The sequence below is a fragment of the Copidosoma floridanum genome, unplaced genomic scaffold (assembly GCF_036245765.1).
Source record: "Copidosoma floridanum isolate Cflo_tuat_1 unplaced genomic scaffold, Cflo_Japanese_pri ptg000025l, whole genome shotgun sequence".
NCBI classification, from domain to species: Eukaryota; Metazoa; Arthropoda; class Insecta; order Hymenoptera; family Encyrtidae; genus Copidosoma; species Copidosoma floridanum.
The window spans coordinates 5253006-5276766 of record NW_028321902.1 but is presented as its reverse complement, the minus strand read 5'-3'; the positions used below and the strand labels follow the sequence as shown (position 1 = coordinate 5276766).

The window sequence follows — 23761 nt, the reverse complement described above, 5'->3', positions numbered from 1 at the left end:
TTTTTTATTCATTCCGATATTTTTATGTACATCATCTACAAAAATGATTTTGGGGTTTAATTGCACGATAAGTTATTTACATATATTACATCGACGTGTAGTGCGTGTGGATGCGAGATCATTTTTTATCTCCTTTTTTTGCGGAGCCACCGCAACATTTGCCTCCCTGTTTGAACTCTGACTTGTCGTAAAGTTCCCCAAACGTGGCGTTGTCCACTTTAACAGTGTCCGCGGTAATTTTCGCTTCTACGAAAAAAAAAAGAATTAGTCGTTGTTAATATTGCTTGAATTTAATTTTCTCAAGGATGAGTGTAGCTTTATATACCGTATCGTCCAGATGTTTTCTCAACAATTTGAATGACTGTTGTTCTTATTTCGCGCTCCACATCTTGTGCCAATTTTATAAGCTGCAACAACGAATCCACTGTTTAATAACGTAGCTCAAGCGTTTCATGGAAAAAACCGTGTTTTCAATTCTCTCATACCTTCTGAATAGCTGCTTGATCAGTCAAGTTTTTGTTTTTGCTGAATTCCTCGTTTATTTTATGCCTAATGGCTACAAAATTAGTACAACTGTAGACAAAGTTACTTTTGACGTGTTAATCTTAAGTTTGGAAATTACCTTTCAGAGCATGATCGTCTCCTTGAAAAGTTTTCAAACGTGTTCTGTGCAATTTTTTGAAGGCGCTTAGAGCCTGAAAAACAATGTATAGCAGGAGGTAACAGTATTGCAAGTGGATAAGGTAAAATTGTAAATCTAATAGCTACACAAGACATAAAAATTATGCGAAAAAAGACTAGATGAATATAAATATTCGATGGGTAAAATATTTGTGACGATTGCCATTGAAAACCAAACTCACCTCTCTACGCAGATTTCCGGACATCTTTCCCGCGAACAATCAAAACGGCGCGACTTGGCGATACAATATTATCAACAATTGCAACTATTTTTCTTGTGAAGGTTAGTCCAGTGACACAACAACACTGAACTAGTATAACTACCAAAAGTACCAAATAATAGTAAAATTGACGCATGCGCTCGAGGTTAGCAATGGCGGGTACATTTTTTTTTTTTTTTTTACAGTACTTTGTGCGCGGGGCGCGCAAGATGTTGTACTTATTAAAAGGATGTGTCGAGTGTGGAAGGGACCCCCATAGCTACGCCAAGTATATAATAACAATGGTTTTTGACCTCGAGCATTGACAGTGACCTTGTCTTTGGTTGTAGAGAGGAAGCGAAAATGAAACTAGATGAAAAGGCTTGAGACTTTTGGGATGTTAATATATTAAAGTAAAAAGGGCCTTCACTTGGGGGATGGAAAAAAGTGAGGGGTTATTTAATTATCATCAAGTTTCAGCATTTAACAATATAAAAGCACAAGAGTATGGGATGAGTGCGGAGTAAGTAATCGATATAAATTTCACATTAGAAAGAGATACAGCCTTTACTCGATGATGCATAGCTTCTATGTTGTTTGAAATTTATTTTATTTTTTTATTTTAAGGATAAGCCGGAGGGATTTGAATGAACACTTTGATTAGTAAAAAAAAAAAAAATTATGGAGCATTGGAGGGTGTGTTCTGAAGTCAAATGTGGAAGACACGAGCCGAAAAGATGCATACGTCAGAAGACGGTTGACCTTTGATACGAAGCTTAACGCGACTAAGTGAGTATATGCATGCGAAACAGCAATAAATTTTCAGGAAAGATAAAAATATACGCTCTTAACCTTACATAAACTGCTTCCTAACCTAGGTCACTGTTTAAAACATTGCGATAAGCGCCACCTTGTTTTTTCTTCTTTTTTTTTTTTTTTTCTTCGTCGTGTGTCTATACGCGTCAATCGTATACAAATAGGTTCAATGTAGCCGATAAATAGCGGCAGTGCTGTGATTTTCCCACAACTACGAGGCCGAGCACAAAAAATGTTACTTTAAAACCATCCATAAAACGGGTGAGTCAGAGTCTTTGATAATGGTTTACTGTATACGTTTATCTAATATTTTTTTTTTTAGTTTTTATAGTAAAATTTTTTGCAGAAAGTATGACCACACCAGAATTTCCAAAGCGATCGCAAAGCGCTTGAATAACATTGCACAATGGAAGAGTGTCCTCTTTGTGGACAATCCGTCCTTCAACCAAACACAAGACTGATAAGGGACTCATGTGGCCATGTGAAATGTCGCATGTGCCTTCTAAAGGAGGACAATGGATGCAGCATTTGCCAAAGTCGGCTATCGGATAGCTTGCAATGTATTCACGCATCAAGTAATTTTATAAAAATTGTTTTTATGAATTTTAAACTGCAAGGAAAAAAAAAAAAAAAACCTTTAATGTGATGTAACTTTTTTCAGATAATTTACTGCCGGTCGAATCAATCGATAATATCAATCATTCCGCACAAAAAATAATACTCATCAACGACTTCCGTCACAATACACACAACGAAGAAGAAACACTGACTATAACTGAAATTACTGGTGAAAATCTAGAGACACACGAAAATGAAAATTATCACGCTGTTGCCGCAATCGAGCTCAATAATACAATTACCGAAAATCGTAACTATCCATCAGTTGTGACGGATGAACATCGTGATAGCACGGAAAATGAAGGAGAAGACGCTGATAACCATAATTGTAATCAAATTGTTAGGTCTCCTAGTCACCCAAGCAGCTGTAGAAGCCCGGAATTCAGTATTCTTGATTATTTGATATTCAACAATCCGTACAGTCAGTACAAAAGTTGTCCAAGTCCAGAATTCAGATTGAGTGATTACATAGTGATAAAATCCCCAAATAGGTTTTCAGACGTCGATAAACCAGATAAAAGCCCGTGCCAGTATTTCAACAACAAAAGTCCAAATTTTTCTCGATCCGATTGTTTAATAATATCAAAAAAGTCACCCACGCACAAGCCTTTTGCAATTGAAGAATGCCAATTCGAAACTATATGTTATGTACTGAACAACAATGGGGAACTTACTGAATTGAGTAATTACATTGTCTCAGAGTTTACAGATACATCAACAACAAACAAACAACTTATGATCGATTACGTTGAACCGACAAATTCGATTCCAGAAGGCAGTTGCGAATCGAACCCTGCGATAATCGTGATAGAAAGTAACCATGAAAAATCAACGTGTATTTTACAAGAAGTACACGAAGATAAAGAAAATAATGACGAATCTAATAAAAGAGTTGATCCAACCAAATATTTTAATAGTAATAAAAGTATTGATAATTTAACGAAAGCTTCTTGCACAATGAAAAACCTATTCCAAGTTTCTACTCAAACAACAAATTGTATGGTAAGCAACAGCGTTAATAAACAGAAAAAACCGCGGAAAAGAAAAATCATAGATGGACCGATGAAGAGAAAAATGTCTAAATGCAAAAAACGCTCAAGTGGGCGAAAAAAATTTAAGAACTTTCGAGGGAAAGTCGATCACTGCCGGCTCGAAGTAGTGCCTTTTAAATGTACTTTTGAAGGCTGCGGTCGGATTTTTACCAAACGCACGCACTTTGAGTACCACGAAAAGGTTCACAGTGGTGAAAAGCCTTACGAGTGTGACGTGTGCAAAAAGCGATTTATTCAGAAAAATAAGCTGCTTCGACACCTCACTAGCGTTCACGACCGTAAGTTTTTTTCAATACATTTTATATTTAAACATTCTCAGAAATTTTTTTTTTATTTAAAAATTGTCGGTTTTTGTACAAATTATACTTTATGAACTTTTCTTTTACTTTCTGATGAGTTACGATCGGTTATAGTTTGAATTCAAATCATAGAGAAATATTTAACAATAAAAAATAAAAATAAAATAAAAAAGTACATTCGTGTGTTTTGAAATATTAAATAAAACTAAAAAGTATCAAAAAAATAAGTGAATACAATTATGAATAAATTAAGAGGTAAAAAACAAGTTGTGAATGAACAAAAATGTTTTCCCACAAGTTACATTGCAATATATTAAAAATGAAACAACACATTCTAATAAATTTCTGACCAAAATTTAACCACAATTAATCCTAAATTTAGGACGTCAAAGTAGTAATAAAATAATGCACTATAAATAATGTAAGCGAATGAATAATGAATTCCAAATAGTACCTATTTTTGATAATTGTCTTCTCCGTGTGCGAGTCAATGGGGAATTGGCGCTAATAGTCACTTTTAACACGTTTCTTATGGAAAAGTCTCAAAATTTCGCCAACGGCGAACGAATGAACTAATTTTACTTCGTAAAAACGTTAACACTCAGTCCCGAAAAATGAGGGATTCACCTCAATTGCACACAGAGAGTAAAATATATAACTTATCGAGAGAAAAAAATAAAAAATAGCGGTAATCGTTGGTAAAAAAAACTTTGTGCCAATTAATTGGCAAATTTTTTTTTCTTGCAGGTAACGAAGTTGAATGCCATGACTGCGGCAAGAAGTTCAATTCCAAGGATTACTTGAAGCTTCACGTACTTATTCACCAAGAAAGGATTTTAAAATGTAGTTTTTGTACAAAAACTTTTACACTCGACTGCAATAGAAAACGCCACGAACTTTTCCATTCTCGTGAGTATGATGTAAAAAATAAAAAAAAGTTAAAAATATTATTCACATTGTTTCCGAAATTTTCAGCCAATAGACCGCACAAATGCGACGTTTGTCCGGCAAATTTTGTAACGAAATATCTGTTAAAGCGGCACAAAAAAATACACGAAAATAACAGGCCTTTTCCTTGCGAGCACTGCCACCAAGTATTTTTAAGCAAATCCGAGGTTCAACGTCACGCCACTTGTCATTTTGACGAAAAACTGTATTCCTGTAGAAAATGCGACAAAAATTTCGGTCGAAAGGATAACTTGAAGCGGCACATTAAGCATCAGCATCCGGAAAATGAGTTTGACAAATTAGTTGTTATTAAAAAAAGTTCCTTGGAAAACGGCGACTCGGGGCCGGACCAAGTAGTCAAGAAATTGGCAGCTCCAAGATTAAGGTTCATGCCAAAAATCATCGCGAAACGGAATCCAATTTTAAGTTTCCAAAGTTCACCAATAGTGTCTTTGGTAATTGAAAAAAAAAAAAAATTTTTACTCAATGTAGCTGAATGACCTTTTTTTTCACTGATAATATTTTATAGAGACAGCCGTCAGAAAAGTTGGGGCAAAAAGATACGGACATGAAAGGAACTAATATCCCCCTTGAAAACGGTGGTATGGAAAATTCTTGTGACGAAAAAAATTTAACAAATAAAAACAAGAGAACCAAGACTGAATGTAAAAATAAAACGGCCTACGAAACAGAAGCAACGAAACACAATCATTACACGCATTGGAGACGCAGAATTACAGAATCCTTAAAATCACAAGATCGTCAGGAATGAGTAATTTGAAGCTGAGAGCATATTTTTATTTTTTAGGCATTTAAATTGAAAATCAAAAATTTAATAGCACTATTAACTCTTTTGAAGCCCAGCAGTATTTTTATTTATGATAAAAGTTTTTTTGTTACAATAAAAAATAAAAATTAATTTTTAATACTTTTATTTCTTTAATTGCTATAAAATTACAAATAAACTTCAACTGTACAATTACACATTTTGAAGATATCAGACCTATAATTACATTAATTGCTGTATTATATGTGTGTACTGTTAAACTGTGGATAAATGCTTATCACTTGTGATAAATGATTTGCAGATGTATGTATAAATATATTAATATATTATAAGTAACATTTTTACGTTTTTATAAACAAACATTTTGTATAAAAAATGTGTATAGTATAGTTTTATCAGTCACGTTACTTATGGCATTTAAAGATTTTCCGTGAATAATAAATATTTACAAAGAAGCAATCTTGTCAATGTCATTCTTAAATTATATCAAACGATTGTTATTTAAATACCGTAGCAAACTTTTCCTTAAATTATTCATTCTATCAATATGGACTAAAAACAATTCTAAATTGAACATTCTTATTAAATCGCAACAATTATATATAGTTATTATTGTTGCAAAGCTTTTATCACAGTTATAAATATTATATTTAAATGTTATAACAAACGTTTTTGATGTTACAAGTTGCTAGAGTTGTTTTAAATACACATGTAAAAAATGTCACTAACATGATCTTTATCATATCATAAACAAATTTATTCTACAAGTTTAAAAAAATAATATCTCAATTTACCATTATCAAATAAGTAATGTTAGAAGACTAGAGTTTCATTTTTCACTCTTGAAATTATTTTCTAAATTGTACGGCAAATCAATGTTGCTATAAATAAGATCAATAAAAAAGTATCAGAGTAAAAAATTGAGTCAAACTAAAATCACTTCATGGTAAAGAAAAAAAAATTTGTTTAAGAAATTAAAAAGTAAGTAGTATAATTCTGAACCTTATTCAAGAATTAAAAAAGTACTAGCCTAATGGTAACACTGAGCATTATGTCAGCTTCCACGTCATCCTGTCCTCATAAAATTTGATAACAACCTGAGGACAAAGTTTATTAGCCTCTTTTGCTGTGACAAGATCAATCTCCTCTGTCCCTTTCCTAAAATACAAGGCAAATGATACATCGTATTTAATAAAAACGATCAAATGAAGAAACAACTGTTTACTGACCATTTCATTAGAAATAATATTTCCCCGTTTGATTTGGTACTTCCTATGATTTTATCTGCCTCAAGTTGTCTCTTAAAACCATGAGGTTTCATACCATTGTTGTTGTTATTGTTACTGCTACGAGTTTTCTTATCCATTTTGGTGTCAATAACAAATAAAATTATTATTTTCAAAGACACTGCAAAGAAAAATGACAAAAAAATTAACAATATCAATTAACATGACTGGTTGAGCGCATAGCCGCGGTTGTAGGTTATACTTTTATAACGTAGTTACCTGGGGGCCCCCGGGGGGTTAATACTCTTCGTAGTACTTATAGGTGTGCATCCACACACAGCATTATATATACTCGTTAAAATTAATTTATAGAAGCCATGAACTCTCTACACAAGTATAAATCATAACAAACACCGAAGGAGTTTTGTTTGTCAACAATAAAAAAATATATACGTATCCATACACACTACACGTGCAAAAAAATAGAGTCCTATCGAGTTCCCGTATACCTATATACACTTCCGGGTTTCCAACCTTGAATGATTTTTAAATTTCCCCGGCTACAAGACATAAGCCAACAGTTGGATGCTGCTTATGGCAGCAGATCCCAGCACTTACTGCCATGTTAAAAAAAAAAAAAAATATATATGCACATATTTGGCATCGGCGACATCGCACACGCCCCCGCGCGCGCACGCGCCTTTCGGTTACTTCGACTCACGTAGTAGCCGGTCTCTCATCGCCACACACAACTTCCGGTTAACTTGCCACCCCTCTCTCTCTCACTCTCTCTTTCTTCATCAAACATATATTTGGAGAAAATAAAATCGATGCGGCAGCTCTTCTCTCGGCTCTCGGCCTCAGTTTGGATCGGCGTCTAATAAGTAGGTACAGTTCGGTTTGGATAAACTTACCCTTGATCCCTCGACGTAGGTACAACGTAGGTCACATTGCGTTTGGCCCTTTCTTCGACAAAACTATCACGGAACCGAAGGCCTCGCAACGCGGCGATCAGCAGGTAACCGGAACGCTTCATCAAAGATGGTGAAGATGGAGGGCCACGAGGTAAGCCGCAGTTTGTTTTGCCTTCATTTAACCCCCTGTCAACTGTCAACTCTCGTCGAGTATCTCTCGCGCACTGCACGACGTCGATTGTCATGTGGTATCGTAACACCGCGTAATATTAACATATAATTTAACGTTGAAAACTCGCGAGAGAGCAGGGAAAAAGAAAAAAAATTTCGGCGTCACCGACGCTCCCTGGCGGAGAGAGTACAATCATGGCGGCGCGTCAACCTTTCTCCCCGTCCCTTCCCCTCGTGCTCCTAAAACGATAGCTCGTCGTGTGTATAAGTGTATTCCGTAATTGCGTGGGAAATCCTGAAAAATCGTGCGAAAATTCTTTTATTCCGCTCATTTGCGTTGGTAAACACACGAACGGTAGAGGAGGAGCATCCCGTGATTCAATTTTTCCGGGGGAAAAATAGGGGGTGGGGGAGACAGCCCCAAGAAGAGAGAGAGCCCAAGCCGGCCATTTTCAGTCGAGACCGCGTCCATTCCGTCGTGGGACTCCGTTGGAGTAACTTTCTTTCGGCTTTCCGGTAACTCGATTCTTCGCTCGTCCGTTTGTTTGATCAACACCGAAAATGGTTAGATAAAATAGTGCTGCATTAATATTACTCTCTGTTGGGTTAATTCAGTATTTTAACTAAAGTTTCTTTTTTTTTTTTTTTTTACTTTTACTTCTAGCATGATGAACACCAGCACCAGCATTCGGAGAAGCCAACCGAACCGGAGCATGTTCGTAAGCTGTTCATCGGTGGGCTGGACTACCGTACCACGGATGACTCGCTGAAGAAGCACTTCGAGCAATGGGGTGATATCGTCGACGTCGTCGTCATGAAGGACCCCAAGACCAAGCGCTCCCGTGGCTTTGGCTTCATCACTTATTCCCGAGGCCACATGGTCGACGATGCCCAGAGCGCGAGGCCCCACCGTGTCGACGGACGCGTCGTCGAGCCCAAGCGCGCAGTGCCACGGCAAGAGATTGGCAAGCCGGAGGCCGGTGCTACCGTCAAGAAGCTCTTCGTCGGTGGTATCAAGGACGACCACGAGGAGGATGACCTCAGGATGTACTTCTCCGACTACGGCAATGTCGTCGACGTGAGCATCGTCACCGACAAGGACACCGGCAAGAAGCGCGGCTTCGGCTTCGTCGAGTTTGATGACTACGATCCCGTCGACAAGATCTGCCTCCAGCGCAACCACACTATCCGCGGAAAGTCCGTTGACGTCAAGAAAGTGCGTACATCTCTGTCAATACACGTACTTGCAATTGATTGTTTGCAGTTTGATTTATTTGACTAATTTTTTTTCCTTGTTTTTTTGAAGGCACTCAGCAAAGCGGAGATGGCCTCTGGTGGAGGTGGTGGTGGCCGTGGCGGCGGTGGCGGCCGAGGTGGTGGCCCCCGCGGTAACAATCAAGGCGGCGGAGGAGGAGGCGGTGGAGGTGGTTGGGGAGGCCGTAGTGGCGGTGGTGGCGGTGGTGACTGGAACCAGGGTGGAAATGGAGGTGGTGGCGGTAACTATGGAAGTGGCGGTGGTGGTAACCAATGGGGTGGAGGAAACAACGGACCCTGGGAAAGCCAAAACCAGGGTATGGATAATGTTTCAGATTTTTCATCGAATTAATAATTCATTGATGTGTAAGAGTAAAATTTTACATTATTTAACTCGTTATATCAGGTGGCGGCGGTGGTGGTGGTGGAGGCGCTTGGAATAGCCCTGGCGGTGGTAATGGTTACAACAGTGGCGGCGGTGGTGGAGGTGGTAACAGCGGAAATTGGAACAATGATAATTTCGGTGGTAGCTACCAACAAGGATACGGTGGTGGTCCCGTCAGAAGCAACTATAGCTCCGGTGGTCGGTCGGCTCCCTATGGTGAGTGAAAACTATATTTTTTTAAATATGAAAATATTTGTTTAAACATACAATCTTTTCTTCTACGACAAGACATTTCAGTAAATTATTTTCTTGAATGTTGTGGCGTGAAATATATATTATTAAGAGTTTTTTAAGACGTTAAAGCCTATAACCCGTAGGTGGTCGATCAGGTGGAGGCGGCGGCGGCGGTGGTAGTGGCTACGGCGGTGGCGGTGGTGGCAACCAGGGTAATTATGGAGGTAACATGGGTGGCGGCGGTGGAATGGGAGGCGGCGGAGGTGGAGGAAGAAGATACTAAGCCGATTACCGAAATCATCTCTCCACTCCTCTCTGAAACGGTAAGCAAAGTTACCTACTTTAATGATTGATTAATATAGTTATGTATATTGAAGTAGAGAGCTCTGGTAGAAAGGCTAGTAAATTGAAAATACTTGAAATTTAATAACCTTTCCGCCAATGCTATGTTTGACCTTAACTTTTTTTCAATTACTCTGTGTATTGATCCTTTGCAAATGAAAAGCAAACAATTGTTACCTCGTTCACGTTTTTCATGTTCGCTTCACTACGTTTCATTGTTGAGACCTTTTAAATATGAATCATAGTTCAATATCTCAGGAAAGTTTCCCAAATAGGCTCAAAAAATTTTAATTGCCGAGCAATTGATTATTATTTTAAAGCACAAGAAGTTTACTAGAGAAGGATTGATATAGTTAGTAAACCATTTATTTTCCTACATTTGTATGTTGCCATAGCCATTTGATTATTAAAAATTATAATACTCCTTAAACAGTTAACTACAAATTTATTGCTTTTCTGTGAGGTGAAGGAAGGTACAAATAAGTTGCTTTTTTCAATCTTTCCAAAATCCTCTTCCGCTACAGCTTTTAAAGATTTAAAAAAATAACAAATACTTTATAGCTAATTGTGTAAAAGTAAATCATTTTTGACAGTAAAAGTTGCAAGTTAAAGTTTCTACCTGGATAGGTATTATTTTAGCATTGTCAGTTAAAAACTATAATTAAACAGTATTTCAATTAAAAAAAAAAAAAAAATTTAGTATTGTTGATTTCATGGTGCTAACAAAACAAATATTTGTCTTGCACAATTAATATTACTAAGAATCTTATCAAATACATCAAAAGGGCAAAAAATAATATGTACGTTGTAATGTTCAAATTATTTTAGTCATACTCGCTATTTCCATCCTTGAAGCAAAAAATTGTAGATTTTTTTTTTAGTTTCCTTTATGACTCAAAATATACGCATGCTAAAGATTTTGGAGATTAATAATTTGTCGAGTTCGTTTCACATAGAAATAAATGAAGAATCAATTAATCGAAAGTAGAAATAATATTTAACGTTTGACAAATTATTAAATTAGACAGGAGGCTATTCCCACTTCTTTACGTGTACGCACCCTATTTTTAAATTAGTTTCTATAATATTGTCGTTTTTTGTAAGATATATGAAAAAACATGTATAACTAACTAGTTTGACTTTTAAACCTCAGGTGAAACCCATTCTACTTCTTGTCCACTAGTTGCATAACAGTACAGTACTGCGATACTGTAGGCAGAAATAACGCAGGCAGGCATTCAGGCTAGAGAAATGCAGGCTAGAAGGACAGGAATGAAAAAAAAAAGATGCGAAGAATTGAGTTGTTGAGAAAAATCAGTGAGACAGAATAAACAGGCAGGACTGAAAAAACTCCTACAGGCAGGCCAGTTACAGGAAGAAAAGCTTAGACAGTCAGAGTAAGAGAGGTGGGGAGGTGCTTTGGATCAAAAACGAATAAAATAGAATTAAAAAGCAGACCATTGTTTCAAAGTATGGTTTTCATGAGAACTTATAATTTTTTATAATACTATAGGAAAAAAAGTCATTTTTTACTTAGTTGACAAAATAAGTATAAATTAACTGATTGAGCATGTACCAGTTCACAAAATGGCTGCACTATTTCCTGCGATGATGATAAAATAAACTTTAGACTTAATTGAACTGTATTCTGTAATATTAATCTGTGAACAAACTGAATTTTGTATTTGATTAAACAAGTACCTTTATTCAACTGCTTCTATTAAGCTCATTAATTTACCAATGAAGTTGAACCATTGAGTTAACTGTAAGAGTTGACTTACAAGTTGTACATTGTAATTAATTAGCTTTTTAAAAATTAATACTTCATACATTTTTTAGTAATAGCGTTTTTTACTGTAATTGTAATAATTTGAAAATTAAAAAATTGAAAAAAGGTCGTGATTAAGTTTATTCATTTAAATTTGTGACAATCACAATCACATCTTTAACAATGTTTTTCTTGGTAACTCATAATCGTTGAAAAAAATTTTGTAGGTTACCTACAAACTCGAAATACAAGACAAATTACCCAAACTGAAATAGCGTTATTTTGTTTAGTTTCTGTTTAGTAATTATACTGACCTTATACTTCTAATCGTAATTTTTGCAATTACTATTCAACAAGTCATGTCTATTTAAAAGTATTGTTCACGTCACAAATAAAATTATTATAACGTAGGAGGCTTAAAAAACCGTTTCAAGTCTTCAAAAATGTCTAAATTTTTCACATTATGTCTTTCTTGTACTTTTTCACATCAATTTTCAATTTTGAAATAATCTGAGAAAAGCTACCAACACTGTAGATCATGTACAAGGATAATAAACATAAATTTCCATCCACTTTTTGTTAGTCAAAACAAATTTTGTCAATAGGAATGTAAGCGTCTCTTCGTCAATATTTAGTTATATTAGTTTTATTTTGTATGTTCAGCACTTGAACTAATTGTAAATATATGGAATAAGAAACATTTGTTTGGTTATTTATTTCTTATCGTATCAGTAACTACTTCTCTTGTCAGTAATCAGCAGCTTAGCAATATAAGATGGAGTCATACATATGAATAAGTAAGAAAACAAAGTACATCAGGCAGGTATAGCAGAGTTAAGGGACTCTAGCTAGCTTCTGTTTGAAACAGGTAGGAGTATCTATAGTTTATAATTATAGTACATAACACTCAGGGTTGATAGAACCATTTAACCTATGTTTGTTTTCTTTATTGAATGTATAAAAAAAAAAATAATAATAAAAGTTGATAAATTCCCACATTTTATTGAGTTATGTTCTACTTTAATTATTATTAGTTTGGTTTATGATAACTGTTGTCTCTTCATTACATGATAACATTACCGTGTTTTAAAAATAAGTCATCAATATTTATTTAAAGTTGAAATTCCCTTCTTTTTTTTTTCACGAATATTTAGGTACTTGCCTATCCTGTAACTTTTCCAGATTCCATATTCGGGTAAGACTTGTGCAGCCAACAGCATTTATGGTCAGAGCGCTTTGGCTGTTATTTTTATGCCAATCGTTAACAGGATCAATGAAGATCATAATTATTTGCTGTCATCGTGATTCTGCGTACAAAAAAACCAGTTTTATCTATGATATTAGTATGCTGTATAGTAGAACAATAATAAGAATAATTTTGAAGAGGAAAAAAAAACGTATAATGTACCCAAGAATTTATAGATAGCTAAAAAAAGAGAGTAGTTTTTACAGAGATTTACGCTAGTCGTAAAATCATTTAAAAGAGTGATATTTTTTTTATACAACAAACAAATTCATGATACAATTCGAGCATGTTTCGCACGAAAATAAGGCCAAAGCACTCTGAAAGATATTAGATTTAAAATAGTAAAAGCTTAACGTGGCTGCAAAATCAGACCAAGGGGAGAAAATATGGAATATTTTTTTTTATCATTGATCATTGCAAGAAAGCCCTAAGTATTAGCTCCGCGCAATATTTTTTAAAACAAGTAATACCGCAAAATAATCTTAACTTGAAGTCTCATATGGATATGGGGATGTTCGATGGTGGCTGCTCTAACTAATTTCATCCCATCTCATTTAAAATAGAATTCCATGTAAATGAGGGTAACATCAAACATGCATGGAGCAAATATTTGGCTATTTAATATAAACCACTTCATTTGAGTATATGTTAACAATCAAACAATAATTATTATTACATTTCTACTCTTGAATTATTTCCTGAAGTGTATACTCGTTAAAAAAATTGATCTATTTATAAATTTTTATAGTTTTTTAAAGTCATTCGTTAACAATGTTTTCCTAATCTTATTTAGTAATACGTAACATGCCACATTTTATTTAATTATTTGTAATTGTTTTGGATAAAAGTTAATTGCTCTTACACTTTTTAACAAAGTAACACGGATATTAAAAATTTTTTTTATAACATTCGTTAACAATTTTTATCCGAAAGAATTTGTTAATCATAAAAGTTATGAGAACTGTTAATTACTTTTCCTTATAATAATAATTCATATTTCATTTTCATTCATTTCTGGTCAATGGTTCAGATCAAGAATCCAATTCAACAACATGCTTAGACTATGATCCATCAGTCAACCTCTTCAGAGGTAAGTCGGCATAATTGGCTTTTTGTTTTTGTCGTTTTTTTTTTTAGATAATTTTCATCTTCCGCACTACATTTACCAAGGAGGCTGATTGCAAGTACAAAAATTAGTAATATTGGGCTGTGATACGTATTTCTAAGAATTTTTTTTTTTTTCTTATGACTTGATAAATTAACGTCCATCCAAGCACAACTCGAGTTTTATTATTATTATATCAAAGGAACTAAATAGGGCCAGCACTGTGTATGTATACTTTTTAAAGATATTTTTTTTAATAAAAATTTATTTTTAAGGTATAAATAAAAGTTGTTTATGTTGTCATTCATTTTGATCCTCTCCCCATCCTATGTAAAATATTTGTGTTGAATTAAATTTCAAAATAAATTACATATGTATCCTAATTATAGAAATTTATTAATAAAAGAATTGTCAAGTTTCGCTATTGTAATTAATTATCATCGAGAATAAAGATGTTTTTTCTAGGCGAATGTATTTAACGAGTTTGTATTAACCAAATAAAAGTAACATGAAATTAAATATGTACTGGACTACTGTTTTACATGAGTATACATGAGATACTTGAAATTGTAACAGCTTCATTGTAACAACAATGAGAAAGTCTGGTTAAAATTTCAAAAAGATTCATCACAGGGTTCTATCTCTATACCGAACGTCCTTAACTTTATAATCGTAAGAAAAAAAAGGTAAGGAAAAATCGTACCTAAAAACTTAAATACGACGTTGGTAACATTTTTTTGTTCAAAGCGACATGAATTTTCTTGACTGACGAAGATAATTATCCGACCCATTTTGAACAAAATAATTACACGCACGTTATAACGTATACAACCAGTAATATTAAAGTATGTCATTTCTAATAAAATAACCATTCTCTAGAAATATTTATCGTAAAATTACAAACTGAATGGCAATGAGCTGTTGAACAAATTTCAAAGCATACTTACTATTGAACTTAATTCGCGATCCACGAAGTCTGCAATTTACCAATGAGAAAAGTTGTGGTCACGCGATCAGCCAATGGGAAAATAGCTTTTGTAATGTTCCGAAATTTAAATTCTACGTAAATGCATGCCGTGTGCCTACAACGTTTGATGCAGTTACAAATCGATCGAACAAATTTTTAATAAATTATTAATGAAAAAAATGTGCATAAGTCTTATAATTACTTAATTTAGATAGGTACAGTTGTAAAATTACTTCGCATATGCGCGCGTGCGCATCATAATTCGAAAAGTTCCAAAATAGATCGATGTTGTGAGCGTAAGGCAAAATTATTTATGGAACACATTAAAGTCGAAACCTTGGAGAATATATATATATGTATATATTCTCTAAGGTCGAAACACTCGAAGCCGTGCAAAGACTTTCGTGCTTCGGGTGATTGTGTGGTGTTATTTTTGTGTAGAAAAGTTAAAGATTAATTAAAATAAACAATGCCGCTGGAAAATCTCGAAGAGGAGGGTCTGGAGAAGAACCCAAAACTCGAGCTCGCCCAGACAAAGTATTTACTCAGTCTACCTGAGCACAAAAACGACACGGTCCTCAAGACCAAGCTGCTCGTTATCATCAAAACCGAAAGTGAGATGGCATTTTTTGTAGAGTTCTTTAAGCACTTATTGATTACTTTTATGCTCGTGCAATATTTGGATGATGCCATTGAGTAAGATCAATAAAAGAATTAGCAAAAATCCGCGATTAACGATGAGGATTTCGTGAGTTTGAAAGGGTGTTTACGTAGCGTTAACTTAACCTCTAAATTTTTTTTATTGGTTGTCTGTATGATTGTTGTGATAAATTGTTTTCAAATATTATGATTTTTGTATGTTTTGTACATGCGTTGAAACATTTTCTCATTTAAAAATTTTATTCTAAATACAATTGTACCATAAATGTTTTTCATGTAGACATGGCTCCGTTCTACGAAGAAGTCTGTCGTGACCTTGATTGGGAAGTAGATGAGGCACTGTTAGCCCAAATGAAGGCAAAGAACGAGGAGCAGTTGAAGGAGCTCGACCGTATTATCGAAGATGCTGATCAAAATTTGGGAGAGATGGAAGTTAGAGAAGCCAATCTAAAGAAAGCCGAACACCTTTGCAGGATCGGCGACAAGGAAGGAGCACTGACTGCTTTCAAAAAGACTTACGACAAGACAGTATCTCTAGGTCACAGGCTAGATATCGTTTTTCATATCATCAGAATTGGGCTGTTTTACCTGGATCATGATCTTATAATAAAGAATATCGAAAAGGCTGAATCGTGAGTACACGGATTGGCATGGTTTTATTTTAGCATTTTCGTTCGGAAATGAAAAGTATACGTTTGTATTTGTAGATTAATAGAAGAAGGAGGAGACTGGGACAGGAGGAACAGACTGAAAGTCTACCAAGGAACTTATTGCATTACAGTTCGTGACTTTAAAAAGGCAGCCAACTTCTTCCTCGACACTATCAGCACGTTCACGAGTTATGAGCTTATGGATTACAATACCTTTGTTAGATACACAGTTTACTTGAGTATGATTAGTTTGCCACGTAATGAACTTCGCGACAAAATTATCAAAGGCTCCGAGATTTTGGAAGTATTGCACAGTAATTCTGATTGCAAGGAATACTTGTTTGCCTTGTATAACTGTCACTATGCTGACTTCTTTAAAAATCTTGGTAAGTTGATCAGTAGTTATAACCAATTAACAACTAACTAAACATATTTTTCTGAACAGCGCATGTGGAAAGTTTGTTGCGTCGAGATTTCCTCATATACCCGCATTACAGATACTATGTAAGAGAAATGAGGATTCTTGCTTACACTCAGCTTCTTGAGTCATACAGATCACTTACTCTTCAGTACATGGCAGAAGCTTTTGGAGTGACGGTTGACTATGTTGACCAGTAAGAAACTTTTTGGCCTTTCAAACTTTTTGTTTTGAAAATAAACTAACGTATTGATTATTTTCCAGGGAATTATCTCGTTTCATTGCAGCTGGTAGATTGCACTGTAAGGTGGACAGAGTCGGTGGAGTCGTGGAAACCAACAGACCAGACAGTAAAAACTGGCAGTACCAAGCTATGGTCAAGCAGGGCGATCTACTACTTAACAGAGTGCAAAAATTATCTCGTGTTATTAATATTTAAACACTCGACATTTCTACGAAAATATTTTTCAAATGTACTTGATTTCATGCAAGAGTCGATATTTTTGTTTTGTTTTTTTTTTTTTTTTTTTTACTAACGTGGATTTCTCTTGTGATAAATATCATCTCAATGAATTATCGAAGAAATGAGTGTGGGTATATCAACAACAATGTCAATATCAAATGTGATTTTGATATGAAAAAAAGTATACTGATAACTAACCAAATGAGATACTTTTTACACCAATAGCTGTCCATTCAAGATTTTCTGTTGTTTTAATCGAATAAAAAATTAATTATTATACATTTTGTTAATTGTGGAACTTTTTTCTCCTGCCTTGAGAAAAAAAAAAGAAAAAAAAAATAGTTGCGTGATCTACGTTATTGCGTAAAGCGTGTCGATGCGGAATGCAGAGAGCAATTTGTAAAAAAAAAAGAGAGGGGGGTAAAAAAGAGACAACCGCGAATAAGCCAAATAGCAGCAGCAGAAGCAGGCAGCCGCGGGTGTGGGTGCACTGCGTGATATCGTTGAGCAAAAAGTCACTTCAGTACCCTCACACCCTGTATCAAACGGCTTCTGAGAGTGACAACAAATTCAATACAGTATTCGTACGCGTCGTCGAGTGAAAAATCCGGCCGGGAATAGCTTTCATGTACTTTTAATCGAGGAAAAACGAAGTCTAACCTCAATCTGGGCTTGATCAGCAAACAGAGGGGAAAAGAGGTCTTACGTATATTGAAAGAAGGAGAGAATCATTAAGTAGTCGTCTCTTTCTTCCCCCGCTGCAGTGCGCTTGAAAAAAAATCAAAATATTCTCGTACTTGTATCGTCGACTCATCGTTTTTTGTGCAAGAGGTAAGCATATCGTCTGAAATAAAATTATAAACAAAAATCATTCAATCATTCCTCTCTCCTGACTTTCTGATAAATAAAATACACACACGTAAACATGTGTGTATTTCTCGAATTCGTTACGGATATACATATACTTACATGCGTTGATAAATATATGAGAAATGAGATTATATACCTACTACCTACTTCCGTTATAACCACGTTATAAAGTAATACCCTGTACACTCCCACGTTCTCGAATCAGTCGTATCATTCTGTATGTTAGTGCTATTTTACATTTGTGGATAAATTTCAAATTGAAAACAATAACAAATGTTAGGTGTAGTCGTTTAAACAAACGGAGAATGATCCCAGTGTGAGTGTTGAATTAATTCAAGGAAAGCGAGGGAAAAAAAAAAAAATTAAATTAAACAAATACAAGTAGGTAATAGCGCGAGAGTCGGTGATCTGGCGAGGCGGGTAGACAGAATAAACCAGGAGTCGGAGTAACAGATCATGTATTGATGAATCTGACCTCGGTCGTGCTGCCGAACGTGGCTGAGACGAGGGACCAGCAGGCGACACATCATCGCCACGAGACCGCTGGATACATCACTGACAGGCTGAGCTCGTTCAACTTGTCCGGCAGTGTACACCATCTCGACACCCTGGTGAGGATTCTCAGAGCTTATACTTTTTTCGGCTTTCAATTTGGATGTGAGCTTTTTGCGCCCGCCCTCCCTCCTCTGTCCCCTCTGCTTTTGAGCTTCTGCTTTTTTTTTTTTTTTTCAACTTTTCGCTCATTCATTTTCATAGCTTTTTAAGAAAAGGTTAATCATGAAAAATTACATCAGCCGTGCAAGTGTACTAAAATGTATGACAGTTGCTTGAAGTACTTGAGTTTTTTTTGCAACAAATCACAGTTTAAGGAAGTTTGTGAATTGTTCAGTTAGTATTTTCAAAGTTGGCAGTTTTTTTTTATTGCTTTTAAGGAAATTTTTTTAATTTTTTTGATGTTATTCTAGCAATGATGACTCACGAGATGAAAACCAATAAACATTGCCTGTTTGTTGTCATTGTTTTTATTTATTTATTTTTGTGTACTCTATTTACTGTGATTTGAAAAAAAAAGAAAATACTTGTAGACTTGTCGATTTTCACAAGACTGAACATTTTTGTAAAGCTTAAGAGAGTGTGTGTGTGTTTTGTTGAATTGAGTGATAAAAATCATTTGTTGTTGGTGACAAAAAAAAGAATTTACAGTACATTCGTCAATTAAGTACATGGGCTACCTATTTCTACAGAAAATAGATTAAGTCTGATGTAAAAGTTTTTCATTATAATTCCTGCAGGTTATTCAGTTGCTTGGTAACACCGTCACCTCATTTTAACAACTCGAAAGCTGTCAAAGCAAACGCAAAATTTCAAACTCACACCCACTCAAAATTAACCATTAAAATTTTTCAATACTAACTTTTCGGCTTTTTCGGCATTCACACTTTTGGCAATTGAAAAACAAACAAACAATCAAACAATGAGCTGCAGTAACAAAGAAGAGTTGAAATACAAATCAAAGAGGAATGGATTCTGTTCAATATTTCCAGATTGGTTATCTGTCTCATTCTTGGTTAGAGTGCTAAGTTTGTGCCAAAGAGTTAAACTGTTTACGTTAGCGCGAAATCGCGTGATTTTCATCATTTTAATTTTTCTATGGCTATCGATTGCACTCATCGATTATGTCAATGGTGCAATGGAAACTTGTTTAGTGAGCCCATAACTGTTATTAAAAATAATTCAGATACATATCCCTTACTTTTTTTTTGGTACCTCCCCTCCCTAAACATTTTAATGACAGATGAAACGATAGCATTGAATTAAAATTGATATTGCAGGCATCGTCGGAGGAGTCATCCAAGAGAAGCCAACCACACTTTGCATACAGAGGCAGGAGAAACGCGGTCGACAGTTACGAGGAAGCTTTTGGGCAGTCGCTGATTGTAGATGAAAGCAGAATGCCTCGACCAAAAAGAAGATTAGCAACTACCACCAACCCTCTGGACGGAACTGATGACATGTCCAGGCTGCCAAGCAAACGCTCGAGGATCACGACAAGGTTTGTTTAGAGCTCCTTTTATACTCTTCGGGTGAATATTGAGAAGCAGGTGTTTATCCTCTTGCGTGCTTCGTTGCAAAGAGAAATAAGAGGACACGGGTAAAAACGTGTCTCTCGTGTATTAATACAAGAACGCGATTTGAATGAATTGCTCGGGTAGGGGGAGTCGAGCTGATTATTTTTGGACGCTGTAAGCCCGATAGCCGCCAACCGAGAGAAGAGGTGGTGGTGGTGGATATCTCGTCTCTACTGCCACTGCCACCGTTGTTGTTGTTGTTGCATTGTCTTTAGTTTTTTTTCTTTTGTCTTCCTCGACGCGTTCGTTTTATTTCGAATCGAAATTTCAAACGTCAAGGTGTAGTGTCGCAAAGTCGACACACAGATCAAACACGTCGCCGTTTAGATTTTGGTCTACCAAGGGACGACGGCTGCTGGCTGCGAACGACGCGCAGATCAAATTTCCGTTGTGTATGGATGACGAGAGGTGTGTATTTACGAAACTTCGCAAATACGCCGTGTGTAGGATATTGTTTGCCGTCTGTTCTCCTCATTTCACGTTCAAAACCCTGTTTCATATCATCATTAATCAATAATATGTAAACGTGATTTATGAGGAGAAAATAATTCTACAGCTGTTTGTAAAAAAAAAAAAAAATTTTTAAATAGTCCGTGATAATTAACTCAAGAGACTACCCGAAAAGTGTTTAGTTATGTAAAATAGTTATCTCGACTTTTGTATATAATTTTATTTGGCGGCGATACAACTTTGAACCTTGACAGAGAGGGAAGATTACGTTGCATCTGCGTGAGTTGACGTCTCTTGCGTCTTTTGTTTTTTCCCCAAGTAAGCGATATTACGGTTACAATTATAATTTTCAACGGGTAATTATTTTTACATGAACAACCACACGATTTTAATTTGTACATAATGTTGTCCAAAAGTGAAAAATAAATACAAAGACAAGAGGACGGAATCGTAAAGTTTTATTTAAAGGAGCTTAGAAAAGAACAGGTGTTTCATTTACTTATTCATACTTGGACCTTTTGGCTTAAAATATGAACAGTACAGCAGCAACTGTCATGGTTTCGATGGATATATAATAACATTTTTATCGGCAAAAAAGAATAATGAATTTATTTTAATTTTGAAAAAAAATATCTTTCGTTCCCCACAGTCGGCGAAACACAAAAGCAGACGATGGAGGAACCTTTTCGCAAAAGCGCTGCACCAGTTGGTTCAGAGAGTACACGACAGTCGACGATCCGGATATGCTGGGACCCGAGGGTATGGAAAAATTTTGCGAGGATATCGGTGTCGAACCCGAAAACGTAGTGATGCTCGTGTTAGCCCACAAGATGGGTGCCAATCAGATGGGCTTTTTCACGCTAAACGAATGGCTCAGGGGCCTGACGGATCTCCAGTGTGACTCCATCACCAAGATCCAAAACAAGATAGATCACCTGAGAAATTTACTCAACGACCCGCACACTTTCAAGGCCATTTATAGATACGCCTACGATTTTGCTAGAGTACGTTTTCAAAAGAGCTAACAAGTAAAAGATTTATGTAACTCTTTGACTATATTGATGGAATTTTGTTTTATTCATAGCAGGATAAGGATCAACGTAGTATGGATATGGAAACCGCGCGAGTGATGCTGCAGTTACTGTTAGGCAAGCATTGGTCATTGTTCTCGCAGTTTGCCAAATTTTTGGATCAATCAAAGTACAAAGTCATAAATAAAGATCAATGGTGCAACATTCTCGAGTTCTCCCGCACAATAAGCGACGATCTTTCGAATTACGATTTAGATGGAGCGTGTAAGTATTACTTTGTACATTTAATAGGAAGAAATTGCGTTTTACATTTAAAATCATACGCTTGTTGATGATATTGCAGGGCCGGTAATGCTTGACGAATTCGTCGAGTGGCTGAAAGCACAGCAGCAGGAGGATACGTCAAATTTGATGGACACGCGATACAGCTGAAACGCTGAATTGATACTGATCATTTCCTCTGATAAAAGATACCCACGTAACCGAAGAAACAGTCCTAACTCATATGTTCATTACCAATATTTGTTGATAACTAAATTTTTTCCTGAACCAATGGATAAACGAGCAAAAACCAGCAATCTGTTTTATTCGTTCAACTGTTCACTGCGATAAGAATCAGAGTTTAATGGATAAGTAGAATTGATTTAGTGTTACAATTAGTTAGCTTAAAAAGTCTCATGCTATTGTAAACGACTGTCTAGAAAAACGCTTTGTGATAATCGGAAAATATTCCAATAATTAAAAACTTTTTAGTACAACTTGAAGTATGTTTGAGATTTTAACAAGTTTTTTTTTTTTTGTATTTATTAATATGTGAAATTGATGGAAAATTTTAGCAGTGAGAAAGAGCTCCTTGAGCAACTTTTTTTTCCAAGAAAAAGTTTATAACTTCAAACAAAAATTTATCACTAGTGTATCGTTAAGAAGTAGATGGATACAATAAAATAATTTGTGGAATATATTTTTCACCATTTGTGTAACAATTGTCACTTAGTGTTTTTCTGTTAATGAGACCCTACGAATTTTGAGATCTCGCTAGTGATCGTGTCATTTTCCATCTTTGTTTTCTTTTACTGTTTGTCTACAATTGTCTGCAAAAAATTCAAGTGCAAGGTTTATAAATAACAAAGGTAATATTCAAGGAAAATTCGAATTGTTGTCGAATTATTCCATACGATGTAATGAAGAAGAATTCTGGAATAGCGCCTTGTCAGAGGCATTATTCTTTCCACTTTTACAGCACCTATTAGTTTTTAAGACAATTATTTCATATAGTTGTATCAAAAAATTCCTTGAGAACAATATTCAAGAACCAAAAGATTAACAAGATAAGAAAAATAATACAAAGATCGAATCTTGGAATATGAGATGCGAGAATTGTTGAATATGAAAATATTGAAAAAAAAAAAAATTTATGCCATGATGTTCAGTTGGAGCACAATTTAGTACTATTAACATGTATATTTTTTTTAAATTAACTACAAGGATATTTCAAAACTTAAAACCGGTTAATTTAAGTTCATTGTATAATATTTAAATTATAATAAATCTCTGCTGCTTTTTTAATTTGGCGCTCTTTTTCATTGTCATAATGTTACCGAAGGTGGACGCTTTTTAATGCATAAAGCGGAATTATTAGTTTCTTCCTAGAATCTCGATGAATGAATTGATCATTGGCTGAGGTACTGTGAAAAAGTAAAGGTAAGTAACTAGTGGGTAAAAATATTTAAAGCATGATTGCTAAGTTTTACATGGAACCAAAAAGCACAATTACTTTTACAATGGTTTTTACTATTTAAATCATTATTCATTACATCCTAGATGAAAGAGTACAGTATAAAAAATGATAGTTTTATTTTTTTTAAGTTCTCAAAGTTCTGCAGTATTGAAATTCATTAAAATGCCCAATTAAACAATAGATAATCAACTTTTTAGATAATCTAAATATGTTTATGTACATACATGCGTTGTAACATACATCGTCAAACCACTATATTTAGATTAAATACGTACCTATGAAAGGCCAGAATTTATTTAGTGTTACAAAGAATTTAAAAAGTCTATGTTCCTGAAAACA

The 23761-nt window shown here is 35.1% G+C and overlaps 6 protein-coding genes across 13 annotated transcripts; 4 read left to right on the top strand and 2 right to left on the bottom strand.

Annotated features, from left to right (window-relative positions):
• Positions 1 to 3: 3 nt before the first annotated feature.
• LOC106636157 (complex III assembly factor LYRM7) lies at positions 4 to 1670 on the bottom strand. 2 transcript variants are annotated; one of them, XM_014348471.3, is made up of 5 exons: positions 864 to 1670; positions 623 to 695; positions 486 to 556; positions 326 to 407; positions 4 to 246 (listed from the first exon to the last, which is right to left on the bottom strand). In XM_014348471.3, exons 1-5 carry the CDS (start codon positions 885 to 887, stop codon positions 119 to 121), a joined length of 378 nt encoding a protein of 125 aa, XP_014203957.2. In that variant the 5' UTR covers positions 888 to 1670; the 3' UTR covers positions 4 to 118. The 2 variants fall into 2 exon arrangements, with proteins under 2 accessions (XP_014203957.2, XP_089451338.1); XM_089595212.1 differs by lacking the exon at positions 864 to 1670 and having other exon boundaries at positions 486 to 549; positions 623 to 784.
• A 184-nt stretch (positions 1671 to 1854) lies between these two features.
• On the top strand, positions 1855 to 5535 carry LOC106636153 (uncharacterized). Its single transcript, XM_089595210.1, has 6 exons — positions 1855 to 1958; positions 2044 to 2272; positions 2359 to 3645; positions 4414 to 4575; positions 4642 to 5069; positions 5144 to 5535. The coding sequence occupies exons 2-6, from the start codon at positions 2104 to 2106 to the stop codon at positions 5384 to 5386; spliced, it is 2289 nt and encodes a 762-aa protein (XP_089451336.1). The 5' UTR covers positions 1855 to 1958; positions 2044 to 2103; the 3' UTR covers positions 5387 to 5535.
• Positions 5536 to 5620: 85 nt separating this feature from the next.
• On the bottom strand, positions 5621 to 7229 carry LOC106636125 (chromobox protein homolog 1-like). Its single transcript, XM_089595325.1, has 2 exons — positions 6631 to 7229; positions 5621 to 6559 (listed from the first exon to the last, which is right to left on the bottom strand). Exons 1-2 carry the CDS (start codon positions 6765 to 6767, stop codon positions 6451 to 6453), a joined length of 246 nt encoding a protein of 81 aa, XP_089451451.1. The 5' UTR covers positions 6768 to 7229; the 3' UTR covers positions 5621 to 6450.
• A 174-nt stretch (positions 7230 to 7403) lies between these two features.
• Positions 7404 to 14261, top strand: Hrb87F (Heterogeneous nuclear ribonucleoprotein at 87F). 5 transcript variants are annotated; one of them, XM_089595577.1, is made up of 6 exons: positions 7404 to 7692; positions 8377 to 8928; positions 9019 to 9283; positions 9373 to 9567; positions 9729 to 9908; positions 14079 to 14261. In XM_089595577.1, exons 1-5 carry the CDS (start codon positions 7669 to 7671, stop codon positions 9866 to 9868), a joined length of 1176 nt encoding a protein of 391 aa, XP_089451703.1. In that variant the 5' UTR covers positions 7404 to 7668; the 3' UTR covers positions 9869 to 9908; positions 14079 to 14261. The 5 variants fall into 5 exon arrangements, with proteins under 5 accessions (XP_089451703.1, XP_089451702.1, XP_014203967.2 ...); XM_089595576.1 differs by lacking the exon at positions 14079 to 14261 and adding an exon at positions 13972 to 14070; XM_014348481.2 differs by lacking the exon at positions 14079 to 14261 and adding an exon at positions 11081 to 12395 and having other exon boundaries at positions 7406 to 7692; positions 9741 to 9908.
• A 1132-nt stretch (positions 14262 to 15393) lies between these two features.
• Positions 15394 to 17452, top strand: Rpn7 (regulatory particle non-ATPase 7). The gene is made up of 5 exons (XM_014348421.2): positions 15394 to 15627; positions 15954 to 16305; positions 16381 to 16709; positions 16769 to 16937; positions 17006 to 17452. The coding sequence occupies exons 1-5, from the start codon at positions 15483 to 15485 to the stop codon at positions 17178 to 17180; spliced, it is 1170 nt and encodes a 389-aa protein (XP_014203907.2). The 5' UTR covers positions 15394 to 15482; the 3' UTR covers positions 17181 to 17452.
• Positions 17453 to 17643: 191 nt separating this feature from the next.
• SCCRO4 (DCN1-like protein SCCRO4) lies at positions 17644 to 23250 on the top strand. Of its 3 annotated transcripts, none has more exons than XM_014348419.2 (6): positions 17644 to 18035; positions 18460 to 18685; positions 19907 to 20127; positions 21303 to 21657; positions 21741 to 21948; positions 22028 to 23250. In XM_014348419.2, the coding sequence occupies exons 2-6, from the start codon at positions 18539 to 18541 to the stop codon at positions 22114 to 22116; spliced, it is 1020 nt and encodes a 339-aa protein (XP_014203905.2). In that variant the 5' UTR covers positions 17644 to 18035; positions 18460 to 18538; the 3' UTR covers positions 22117 to 23250. The 3 variants fall into 3 exon arrangements, with proteins under 3 accessions (XP_014203905.2, XP_023248090.2, XP_023248091.2); XM_023392322.2 differs by having other exon boundaries at positions 21738 to 21948; XM_023392323.2 differs by having other exon boundaries at positions 18457 to 18685; positions 21738 to 21948.
• The last annotated feature ends 511 nt before the right edge of the window (positions 23251 to 23761 follow it).